At 43.6% G+C, this 13,074-nt stretch overlaps 1 protein-coding gene across 1 annotated transcript in view; it reads left to right on the forward strand.

Annotated features, from left to right (window-relative positions):
• The window catches only part of mns1 (meiosis-specific nuclear structural 1), a 31,193-nt gene that overhangs the window by 2,034 nt on the left and 16,085 nt on the right, over nucleotides 1–13,074 (forward strand). Inside the window, exons 2-4 of the mRNA XM_038813719.1 lie at nucleotides 3,149–3,367; nucleotides 8,335–8,462; nucleotides 12,698–12,800. Of these exons, the coding sequence (XP_038669647.1) occupies nucleotides 3,149–3,367; nucleotides 8,335–8,462; nucleotides 12,698–12,800 (450 nt within the window). The remainder of the gene's footprint in view (nucleotides 1–3,148; nucleotides 3,368–8,334; nucleotides 8,463–12,697; nucleotides 12,801–13,074) is intronic.

Below are 13,074 nucleotides of genomic sequence, written 5' to 3' on the forward strand. Positions count from 1 at the left end.
TCAGGAATAAAGTTTGGAGGCAAGGGAGGTGTGAGAATATGGAGGGATTTCAACCTGAGGATGAAATAATAAATTTGAGATATTTGTGGGTTGGATGTCATGTCAGTGTTGATCAGTGACATTTTGGTGACTCTTGGCTATCCAGTACCACACTTTTTCAGTTCAAATACAATTGTTAATGTTCTCAATTCGGATACTTTTGCATTTCACAACCCCAGTGTTTCATTACCAAGGGTTTCTTATCCTGGAAACCTATCATAAGCACCAATAATTAATTTTAAACTATCAGCTTTAACTAAAGAGACAACTGTTGTTGATGCATTAACATAATCTCATTTTAAGGTAACTTAAGTTTTTTTTTAAACCAACAGATCATGGGCAAGTGAGAATTGGTGTGTGATAGAATAAAGGCAACAGAATTGTGGTGAATCACATAATCTTTACAGTGCAGAGGGAGGCCATTCGGCCCATCGAGTCGGCACTGGCTCTCTGAAAGAGCATTCTACCTAATCCCACTCCCCCACTGTATCCCTGTAACCTTGCATATTCTTTATTTTCAAATAGCAATCCAATTGCCTTTTGAATACATTTTGCAATTAAGGTTGGGAGACCAACTTAGAGAGTGTTGAAATAGATCTGGGGCTGGATTCTCCCCTACCCGGCGTGACGGAGGGTCCCGGCGTAGGGAAGTGGCGCCAACCACTCAGGGGTCGGGCCTCCCCAAAGGTGGGGAATTCAGACAATGGGAATTCTCCCCACCTTTGGGGGCCAGCCCCGCGCCGGAGTGGTTGGCACCAGAAGACTGGCGCAAAAAACTGGCGCCCCCGGCAGCGGGGCTGGCCGAAAGGCTTTCGCCGGTTGGCGCATGCACCGGCAGTGACGTCAGCGGCCAGCTGCCGTCACCACCAGCGCATGCGCGATGTGGGTTTCTCTTCCGCGCCGTGGCGGCCGCGGAAGGAGAAAGAGTGCACCCAGGGCACTGGCCCGGAGTCTGAGCGGGGGGCCCCGATCGCGGGCCAGGCCACCGTGGGGGTACCCCCGGGGTTCGATCGCCCCCCCCCCCCCCCCCCCAGGACCCCGGGGCCCGCTCGCGCCACTGATCCCTCCGTTACAGAGGTGGTTCAAACCTCGGCGGCAGGAGAGGCCTCCCAGCGGCGGGACTTCGGCCCATTTGGGCCGGAGAATCACCGCAGAGGCCTCGCCGATCGGAGTGGCAAGATTCCCACCACTGCCACTTCCCGGGTGGCGGAGAATCTCTGCCATGGCAGGGGCGGGATTTTCGGCAGCCCCAGGCTTTCGCCCCTGGAATCCACAAAGACACGGATGACGTTTCAGCAGCAAATCATGATTTATACAAAGATCCGTCTTTAAGCTATGCAATCGGATATTATGATATTTGTTTCCTCATTCACCCCCCTTGTGTGAGACTTTCTGTATTGCAGCAGCTATGTAAGGAGATTTCTTTGCACTCACCTCACTTTTTCCCTGTGAATACCCATATGTGCTGGCACAGGAAGCCACTCGAGCTGTCTTTGTCTCAATGTTCCAATAATAATCTTCATGGCTTTTCAGAAGTAGACATTTACTACGTTTGTGTGATGGTTTCTGAGCTTGGTTGCCGCAGTACTTGTGTTGGGTAGACCAGGATGAGTTAAGCAGTGTATAGCTTGTTGGCTCTGCTGTCCCAGGTAATATTGGCCAGTTTTGTATGAGAATCATGCTTGTTTTAACCTTGGCTCCAGTGTTCTGGAGGTGTTGCTGATAGGTCAATGTATGGTCAAGAGTGATGCCAAGATATTTTGGATCATTGGTAAGTGGTCAGTCACAGAACTGGACATTAAGTTTTTCCGTGCTCCCTGACGGGAAGTTTTTCCCTTCCTCCTCATAGAACACCATCGGCTGCAAGCTAATGAAGCGCTCCCATTGACACAGAATCTCAAAAAGAAACCCAGGCACTTGTCTGAAATCCCATAGTCCCTAGTGGAACACAATTCCTGGTGGCATCACAATCATTCACAGTGTGTAATGGATTGCTAACTTCAACATCAAATTATAACTGCTCCCCAGCTATACAAATTAAAAAGAGTCCTTATACTTGGTGACAGTTTCACAATAATGACTCCTCATCACTGATTTCCCTAACCAAGGCAGGGTTTTGAAGTTGGGGGTCACAATCTTGCACTGTATGGGTATGGGTAACAGTAGCAACGGAGGCATTCCTTGCAAACACCTAGTTCAACACTGTCCTTTACTTCAGCTATCAAAGCACTTGCCTGCAGACCAACCTTACTTCAAAGTTTTCCAATCCTTTAATAGATTAATTTTTTTCTAAATTTAGAGTACTCAATTATTTTTCCCAATTAAGGGGCAATTTAGCGTGACAAATCATTCTACCTGCACATCTGTTTTGGGTTGTGGGGGTGAAACCCATGCAGACACGGGGAGAATGTGCAAACTTCACGTGGACAGTGACCCGGGGCTGGGATCGAACCTGTGTCCTCGGTGCCGTGAGGCAGCAGTGCTAACCACTGTGCCACTGTGCTGCCCTCCTATCTTTTAATTTTAATTTGCTTTTTAATCTGCTTCAGCATTGGCAAAGACTGCAAACAGACTAGATGGCTTTTGAGGCTCTGTAAGACTTCTCGGGTATTTGACCCCTAATTTTGAAACTTTATTTGGTCCTTTTATATTTCACTTCTTGTGATGTTCCACAGCCAGCAATGATGTGCTTTCTGAATTCATGCAAGTCTGCCCTTGGACCTGTAATTGATTATGAAAATGGTCGAATGCCAGAAAATTATGTGCTTTTAGCACATCCCATTCTGGTGGGGTTTTGCACAAGTTCTTGGCTTTACGAACCAACTTGCAGACAAATAACAGATCCAAATGACTTGTAGGCTATTTCAGCTTGTGAGCAATGTTTGCTTGGGATCCAGAATTAGATGCAAAGCATCTTTATGTCAAGAACTCGTACAACAGTTCAATTCTCATTTGTCTGGAGAACTGTTGGAATTGCATATCCAATTCAAATTAATTTTGAAATCTGATGTTTATTTGTCACTCTGGCTGCATTTTGGAAGAGGAAATTATTATTGCTAAACATGTGCCAATGTCTTAAAATGTTAATTTTCTTCTTTATAATTAACAGGCTACTTATTGCCCCACTAAATTTAAGAGGAAACAGAATATACTGTTGAATGATGAAGTTGACGATGAGTCAGAGTTTGCACTATTTCTTAAAAAATTGGAAAACGAGAACTCTATACTCGCCAGAATGAGATCTGATGAAATGGCACCAGGGAAGCGTTTTCAAAGGATATTACGGGATATAGAACATGAGAAAATGATGGAGGAAGCAATTGTAAAGGTAAATAAATTACTAGAGCTTTTACTTCAATATTTTATTATATATTGGTTATTGTTTAATTGTTTTTGATTTGTACGCACCGCATGCATCATCTCAAGTAAGGTCCTCATTTTTTAAGTTCAATTCAAGTGGAAGATTTCACTTTTTAAATATTCAGGCACTTACCATTGTTGTTCTGGCTTTAACATAGCAGAAATCAGACTGGTACATTTAAACGCGTTTACATTCTTGAGTAACTCGGACTTACCAAGTATGCAAAAGCAAAAGGAACACTAAGGCTGAGAAGGACAAGTTAGGAGGGTGTTGAAATGGCTCTTGCTGTTTTGAGAGTTAGAGAGCAAAGAGATTTTGGAAAGGAGCTTCAGACAATGGGACAAGGTATTTAAGCTTTGCCACAAAGGGGCAAAAGGAGGATAATGCGTAGGAATGAAAGGAACAGGATGTTCTGGAGGGCATATTGCCCTGGAGCAATTGTAAAAATAGGTGGGTCAAAGCTGTGAAGGGATGATTTATGAAGGTGACAAAGATTTTAAATGTAATGTGTAGGTCAGCGAGAATGGGGCTGATGGATACATGAGCAGGATACGATACGTGCAGCCACATTTTCTACAATCTGTGTGATGGACCACAGTTTGTGATCAAGCATAGGACAAATATTGCATATTTTGTCACTAGGTCCATCAGTCTGCTGGAGTTTCTACATCTGCTAACAATGAGCAGCATTAGCTTGATGGCTGAACTATTGAAATCTAGAACTTGAGAAAAACGTTAAGAAGTTCTTAATCACAAGATTAAGAGCTTCTTTTGCCACGATGTCTTAAAGACATCCTAGAGTCCTAACCACAACCATTTTCAGCTGTTTCATCAATGACCTTCCCTCCATTATAAGATCAGAAGTGAGGATGTTCGCTGATGATTGCTCAGTGTTCAGTACCATTCGGGACTCCACTGATATTGAAGCAGTCCATGCCTATATGCAACAACATTCAGGCTGGGCTGATGAGTGGTAAAGTAACATACACTCCACACATGGTCCAGGAAATTATCATCTCCAAAAAGACAGAATCTAACCATCTCCCCATGACATTCAACGACATTCCCATCACCTAATCCCCACCACCAACACCCTAGGGGTGTTTGACCAGAAACGTAACTGGACTAGTCATATAAATACTGTGGCTACAAGAGCAGGTCAGAGGCTGAGAGTTTTGAAGTGAGTAACTCAACTCTTGACTTTCCAAAGTCTGTCCACAATCTACAGGTGCCAGTCAAGAATGTAATTGAATACACTCCACATTCTTGAAAAATGGCTCCAATAAAACTCAAGAAGATCAACACCATCTAGGAGAAAGCAGCCTACTTAATTGCCACTCCCATCCATGACTGATACACAGTGGCAGCAGTATGGTAGCAGTGTGTATCATCTACAAGCTGCACGGTAACAGCTCATCAAGGCCCCTTCAACAGCACCTTCTAAACCCACAACTGCTATCACCTGCAGGACAAGGGCTGCAGATGCACCATCATCTTCAAGTTCCCCTCCAAGCCTCGTACACCATCCCGACTTGAAATCGCCATTCCTTCACAGTCACAGGATCAAAATCCTGAAACTCGCTTCCCAACAGCACTGTGGGTGGACTTGCACCAAATGAACTGCTACAGTTCAAAAAGGCAGCTCACCATTACTTCAAAAGCACCTAGGAATGGACAACAAATGCTGATGTTACATGCTGACCTCGCATTCCATGGGAAAAAAATTGACACAGACATTCACCTCTTCGGGTGCAGGAAATAAGTTTCTCCATTAGGCAGAGTCATGTTTTTGACTGGACGTTATTGGGGAGAATTCTCTTTTGGGTTCTTGCAATCTCCTCCCATAGCCTAGACGATGGGATGGCTGAACTCCTGGAGAATCATATACATGGTTGTTTTTAGACATTTAAGCTGATCTGCCAAAATTATGATGGGAAATGGGGGAGACATTCTTGGAAGATCCTGTTTCTTTGAAAACAATAATAGTGAATGATTTCAGTTTTAATTTGAATCAATTTCTTCAGATTTATCATTGTTTTAGGTCAGTTTCAGGCTTTCAGAAATTTTATTATTCAGGTGGTCACCATTTAAGTTTTGCTTACTTTATTGTAGAGACACTGCAACTATACTTGAAATGTCAACATTTCTTTTCCAAAAATATATTTTATTCATAAAGTGTAATGTCAACCTTGAACGATCATGTAAAGTGCAAAACAATTCTGTTTCTACCCAAATTGTATTTTTTTTACTTCCTTTACAGTTACAGTCAATATTTATGATGTTCTTTACAAGTCAAACATATAGCCCAAGAAATATTTCAGTTTCCAGCTCCTCGGTGTACAATGGCTTAAGGGCCTTAGACAGTGGCCTTTCCCCCTTGCATCTCATAGAATTTGAATCATAGAATTTACAGCGCAGAAGGAGGCCATTCGACCCATCGAGTCTACACCGGCCCTTGGAAAGAACACCCCCATCCCCATAACCCAATAACCCACCTAACCTTTTTGGACACTAAGTGCAATTTAGCATAGCCAGCAGCGCCGGCCCTAGGGTTGCTGGGGGGGGCCGAGGGGGGGGGGGCCGAGGGGGGGGGGGGGGCCGAGGGGGGGGGCCGAGGGGGGGGGCAGTGCAGGCCGAGGGGGGGGGGGGGCGGGTCGGGCCGAGGCGGCGGGGGGGGTCGGGTCGGGCCGAGGCGGCGGGCGGGGCCGAGGGGCGGGCGGGCGGGGGCAGACGGAGGGGGGGGCCGCCCTGGCGGAGGGCGGCCACCGCGCATGCGCTGGTTGGCACCGGCCCAACTGCGCATGCGCAGGACCCGAGTCTTTGGCGCCCCCTAGCACATGGCGCCCCGGGCGACTGCCCGAGTTGCCGGTACCTTGGGCCGGCCCTGATAGCCAGTCCACCTAACCTGCACATCTTTGGACTGTGGGAGGAAACTGGAGCACCCGGAGGACAGGCAGACAAGGGAAGAACGTGCAGACCCCGCACAGACAGTGACCCAAGCCGGGAATCGAACATGGGACCCTGGCGCTGTGAAGCAACAGTGCTAACATTTGTGGTAGCTGTCCCAAGCTTTAGTATATCCCCCAGCACATAGTACTGGATGACAAGGTGGGACAGTGTTTTGCACTGCTATCTCACAGTGCCAGGGACACAGATTCAATTCCGGCCTTTCGGTGACTGTGTGGAGTTTGCACGTTCTCCCCATGTCTGCGTGGGTTTCCTCCGGTTGCCCCGGTTTCCACCCACAGTCCAAAGATGTGCAGGTTAGGTTGATTTGCCATGCTAAATTGTTCCTTTGTGTCCAAAGGTTACATTACAGGGTTGCAGGGGTGTGGAACTCGTTGGGGTGCTCTTTCGAAGGATGGGTGCAGACATGATGGGCGCAGACAATATGGGCCGCATAGCCTCTTTGTACACTGTAGGGATTCTAGGGACTTTGCAATTGCCACAATGTAACAATTGGTCATAGACAACTCTTTGCACTGGAAGAGCGGCAGGTTTTATGCAGACCAAAGAGCATCTTTCACCATGTTGATGTTCCTGTAGCCGCAGTTGAGGTTTATCTTGGTGTGCATCCCTGGGAACATCATAGAGCACAGAATTTTGTGACATGGAATTGCTTGGCACGAACCTCATGAAAAATCATGTTAAGGTGGTGGATAATTAAATCATGAACTGAATGAGGAGGCTCCACAAATATTCCCATCCACAACGATGGTGAAGTCTAGCACATAAGTGCAAAAGACAAGGCTGGGGCATTTTCAACCACCTTCAGTCAGAAGTGCCAAGTGGGTGATCCGTTTCTGACTCCTCCTAAGGTCCACAGCATCATAGATGCTAGTCTTCAGTTAATTTGATTCACTCCACACGATATCAATAAACAGCTGAAGGCATAGGATACTCTATAGGCTATGAGGCTGTGGCTGTTCAAAGTTCCTAAAGGAGATTGATTCTATAGTGTTCAGATGAAGACAGATCTCCGGAGAGGTTTGGTTATGAACTTGACAATATCCTTTCAAGTGGTTGACATTAACCTTTTTAAGGTGTGGTTGCTGGAGAAGGTTCCTAAAATGGAGGAGTTGATGTAGTTACAGCATTAGTTGCCTTTGTGAAAAGAAATGAAAAATGAATTTGTTTCATTGCAATTTTAAAATTTATTGGTTGAGTTTTTAATTATTGCACTTCCACATAACTTTGAATTATCTTGGCTGCTGTGAAAAATCCCAGCATCCCGGAACAACTTTTTTGATTATGTCTCCATTGTATTGACTTGACATAAAATATGCTGCTTCTTTCTCATACTCCTGCAGTGATTGGCTAAATTCTACTTGCCCTTTTGTTGAGCATCGGTTGAGAGGAGGACTGCGGAGCATAAACCTGGATCTAGTAGCTGAATAGTCTATTTCTGTGCTGTAAATGCTTTATAATATTCACTGCAAGGCAAAGGTTACACAACCATGACTATTTGAAAAAAACAACTTTATTTTAACTTCAAAGCCTCACAATGGTGGATTTTGGAAATGGCCAGATAATTGAAAATACCCAAATGTTGGTCACGCATGTATGGTACAGCAATCCCTAGACACGGGAAGGAGGATAATTACAATATAAATAATACAAATTTTAATTTAGTTTTGAGGTTGCTTTAGTTCTGATAGGAGGAGATTGGTGCTACCTTGCTCAAGGTTGTGTGCTGGGAAATTTCTAGCAAATAACTCGGAAGATGAATAATTTAATTGCTCATCGAAGGCACACTATAAAATGTTTCAATTTAACTTATTAATATTCAATAAAACAAAATTTAGTTCAAGTGCATATATGTAGAAAATTAAATTGCATTGGTCATTGGGAATGTACTTTTGAAGAGCATATTTCTATTGGTTAATATCTGTGATTCCCAGGTTTTATTGTGCGTGACCATTTCTCCGTAATAGGCAGAAAAAAGAAAATTACTGAAGGCAAAACAACTAGAACAAGAGGAGAGAATTGCCAAGGAACTGGAAAGAATAAAGTATGAAAAGTTAAAAGATGAAAAAATGAGACAGCAAGTCAGAGAAAACAGGTAAAGTAAATAAACATAAAATTTATACATTGTCTCATCACATTCTAGAAATACTTCACAGCTAATTAATTATCTTTGAAAGGTTGTTCACTGTTATGAAGACTGAGGTAATCCTAAAGGAGGGAATAGATATGCTTTTTAAATGAATGACCAGAAACATTTTGCAGTTAAAGAGATTGAAGCTTCAGTTTTTGTTCTTTCCCAGATGAGCCATGATCACAAATTGGGCAAACTAGGTTGTAGATTGATTCGTGAATAAATATTAAATGTTATTTTTTGGACCACAGTGGCTTCTCTCCCCTCTGAGGCTGCTTGACCTTCTGAGTATTTCCATCACAGAGCTAAATCGATGGCTTTGAAAGCAGATCAAGGCAGGCCAGCAGCACGGTTCAATTCCCGTACCAGCCTCCCCGAACAGGCACCGGAATGTGGCGACTAGGGGCTTTTCACAGTAACTTCATTTGAAGCCTACTTGTGACAATAAGCGATTTTCATTTCATTTCATTTTCTGCTTTCACTTCAGATTTCCAGCATTTACAGTATTTTGCTGTTAACTAAGGGCAGCATGGTGGTACAGTGGTTAGCACTGCTGCCTCACAGTACCAGGGACCTGGGTTCAATTCCGGCCTTGTGTCACTGTCTTTGTGGAGTTTCTCCCCTTGTCTGCGTAGGTTTCCTCCAGGTGCTTGGGTTTCCTCCCACAGTCCAAAGATGTTCAGGTTAGGTGTATTAGCCATGATAAATTGTCCCTTCGTGTCCAGGGATGTGCATGTTAGGCCACAGCACGGTGGCACAGTGGTTAGCATTGCTGCCTACGGCGCTGAGGACCTGGGTTCGAATCCCGGCCCTGGGTCACTGTCCGTGTGGAGTTTGCACATTCTCCCCGTGTTTGCGTGGGTTTCACCCCCACAACCCAAAGATGTGCAGAGTAGGTGGATTGGCCATGCTAAATTGCCCCTTAATTGGAAAAAATAATTGGTAAATTAAAAAAATTTTTTTTTTTTTAAATGTTAGGTTATGGGGTTACAGGGATAGCACGGGGTGGACAGGAAAGTGGACATGGGTGAAGTGCTCATTTGAACGGCTGTGTAGACTCGATGGGCCGAATGGCCTCCTTCTGCACTGTAGGGATTCTATAACTGTAAAGCTGGTAATGATACTGCTGTCGATATTTACAGCTCTGTTTCTTTACTTCCTTTATCACCTGCTTTGTGTCGCACAATCATCCCTTTTGTCATTTAATCACGCCTAATATCCATGCTCCTGCTATCCAAACTACTTCAAACCTCGATTCTCCCCCCCCCCCCAGTTTCCTTGTTTATGTACTTAAAACTGTTACATCGTATTCACAGCACATATATGGTTAGGTTAGTTTCTGATTTATCTACCCCCTTTCTATCTTTTTTTTATGTATACCATGTTAGTTTTCCAGTTGAGTGTACCCTTTATTGATCCTATTCCAATTCTGATTTTCATTTCTTTATTATTTGTGTTTGTAGTATACTTTTGTTTTCTCTAGTCATAGGAACATAGGAGCAGCAGTAGGCCTTTTAGCTCCGTGGGCCTGTCCTACCATTTAATGAGATAATGGCTGACTTGTGGCCTAACTCCTTATGCCTACCTTTGGCCCATATCCCTTAATATCTTTGCTTAGCAAAAATCTATCTATCTCAGATTTAAAATTATCAACTGTTCCAGTTTGTGGGACACAAACTGCTATTTGTGGGAGAGTGTTCAAAACCTCCATCACCCTTTGAGTGAAGAAGTGCTTCCTAACATCTCTCCTCAATGGTTGAGCCCTAATTTTTAGACTATACCCCCTAGTTTTAGAATCTCCAACCAGTGGAAATAGTTTATCTTTAGCTACCCTGTCTTTCCCTGATAATATCTTGAAGACTTTGATCAGATCACCCCATAACCATCTAAATTCTAGCGAAAACAGCCTAATTTATGTAATCTCTCCTCATAACTTAACCCCTGTAGTCCAGGTATAATTTTTGTATACCTGCGTTACACTCCCTCCAAGCCAAAATATCTTTCCTAAGGTTTGGCACCCAGAACTACTCTCAGTACTCCAAGTGGGGTTTAACAAGGGTTTTGTATAGCTGCAGCATAACTTCTGTGTCTTATATGCCAGTCTTGTAGATGTAAAGCCTAACATTCCATTAGCCTTTTTGATCACTTGTTCATGACATTTTAAGGATCCATGCACCTAAACCCCAAAATCTCTTTGGACATCCACTGTACTTAACCTCTTTCCATTTAGAAAGTACTTTACTCTATCTTTTTTTGGTCCAAATTGGATAACCTCACACTTGCTTACCATCCACACTTGAATTCCATCTGCCACAATTTTGCCCATTCACCTGATCTGTCAATATCTCCTTGCAATTTTAAGTTGCGTTAATTGTATTAAATCTCTGCCCTCTATTGACTATTCACTTTTTCGGGACCTCCAGCAAGTTATCCTCCTTTTCAATTGTAAATACTTAGGCAAAGTAATTGTTCAACATGTCTGCCATTTCCCATTATCAATGACAGTATCTCAATTTTCAGCTTTTAGTGGCCTACATTGCTCTTGACCAACCACTTTCTCTTTATATAACTATAACATTTCTTCTAATTGATTTTGATACCCCTTGACAGTTTCCTTTCATAATCCATTTTAGTAGCTCCTACAAGCTGCTTTGTGACCCTTTGCTAGTCTTTGTATCTATCCCATTCGTCCGTTGCATGGTAAAATAGGACTGAGCCAGCACGGATTCGTCAAGGGCAGATCATGCCCGACAAATCTTATTTTTTTTAATTAAAAAAAATAAATACATTTAGAGTACCCAATTCTTTTTTTCCAATTAAGGGGCAATTTAGCATGGCCAATTCACCTACCCTGCTTATCTTTGGGTTGTGGGGCTGAGACCCACGCAGACACGGGGAGAATATGCAAACTCCACATGGATGCCTGACAAATCTTTTAGAATTCTTTAAGGCGGTAACGAGGAAGTTAGGCAAAGGAGAACCAGTGGACGTGATCAATTTGAATTTCCCGAAGGCCTTTGACAAGGTGCCATACAGGAGGCTGCAAAATAAGATAAGAGCCCATGGTGTTAAGGGCAAGGTACTGGCATGGATAGAGGATTGGCTGACTGGCAGAAGGCAGAGAGTGGGAATAAAGGGGTCCTTTTAAGGATGGCAGCCAGTGACTAGTGGTGTTCCGCAAGGGTCAGTGTTGGGACCACAATATACATTAATGATCTGGAAGAAGGAACTGAGGGAATTGTTGCCACGTTTGCAGATGATACAAAGATATGTAGAGGTACAGGTTGTGTTGAGGAAGCAGTGAGGCTGCAGAAAGACCTGGACAGGCTAGGAGAGTGGGCAAAGGAGTGGCAGATGGAATACAGTGTGGAAAAGTGTGAGGTTATGCACTTTGGTAAGAAGAATAGAGGCATAGACTATGTTCTAAATGGGAAAAGGCTGAGCAAATCAGAAGCACAAAGGGACTAAGGGGTCCTAGTTGAGGATTCTCATAAGGTTAACATGCAGGTTCAGTCGGCAGTTAGGAAGGCAAATGCAATGTCAGCATCCATGTCACCTGAAGAAGGAGCCGTGCTCCGAAAGCTCGTGTTTGAAACAAACCTGTTGGACTTTAACCTGGTGTTGTAAGACTTCTTACTGTACAGCATCCATGTCGACAGGGCTAGAATGCAAGAGCAGGGATGTACTGTTGAGATTGTATAAGACTCTGGTCAGACCCCATTTGGAATATTGTGAGCAGTTTTGGGCTCCGTATCGAAGGAAGGATGTGCTGGCCTTGGAGGATCCAGCGGAGGTTCACAAGAATGATCCCCAAAAGCAACAAATTTATTTTACAATGTTTAACTTATTGATTCAAGTAACTACAATTATTCCCAATTTCAAGATGTATTTGCTGCTGGTATTTTGTTCTTCTTGTATAGCATGAGGTCATAGTATGTCCATCACTTTGAAATTCTAGTCTGTAACTTCCCTCCCTGTCCAGAGCATTCACTGTGCTCTGTATTGTGCTGTGGTTTGTTGGCCACGACTATATTGGTTTATGCTGCGGTTTGGGACCAAAACATTTTCAGTGAAAGACAAACAAAATTCAGCTCAATATACCATTTCAATCTGTCACAGAAAGTGCGACAATACTACTTGGTCTACTTTTCATTTATTATGTTGTTAGTTATTCTTGTATTTCTGCATATCTAAATTAGTCTTGAACTTCGTGAGTTGGAAGCCAAGTTGAAGGCTGCTTATGTGAACAGAGAAAGAGCTGCCCAGATAGCTGAAAAAGAAGCAAATCGTTTAGAGAAGATTGTAAGTACTGTGCTTAAAAAACATGTTATTCAAAAGTTGAGCAATAACAGAAAAGGTACCGAACGGTCATAAGGTTTTGGGTTACAAGGTATGGTGGCACAGTGCCTAGCACTGCTGCCTCATAGCGCCAGGAACCCGGATTCAATTCCGTCCCTGGGTGACTGTGGAGTTTGCATATTCTCCCCGTATCAGCGTGGGTTTCCTCCCACAGTCCAAAAATGTGCAGGCTAGGTGAATTGGCCATGCTAAATTGCACATGATGTCCAAAAGGTTA

This window comes from Scyliorhinus canicula, chromosome 12, assembly GCF_902713615.1.
Source record: "Scyliorhinus canicula chromosome 12, sScyCan1.1, whole genome shotgun sequence".
NCBI lineage: Eukaryota > Metazoa > Chordata > Chondrichthyes > Carcharhiniformes > Scyliorhinidae > Scyliorhinus > Scyliorhinus canicula.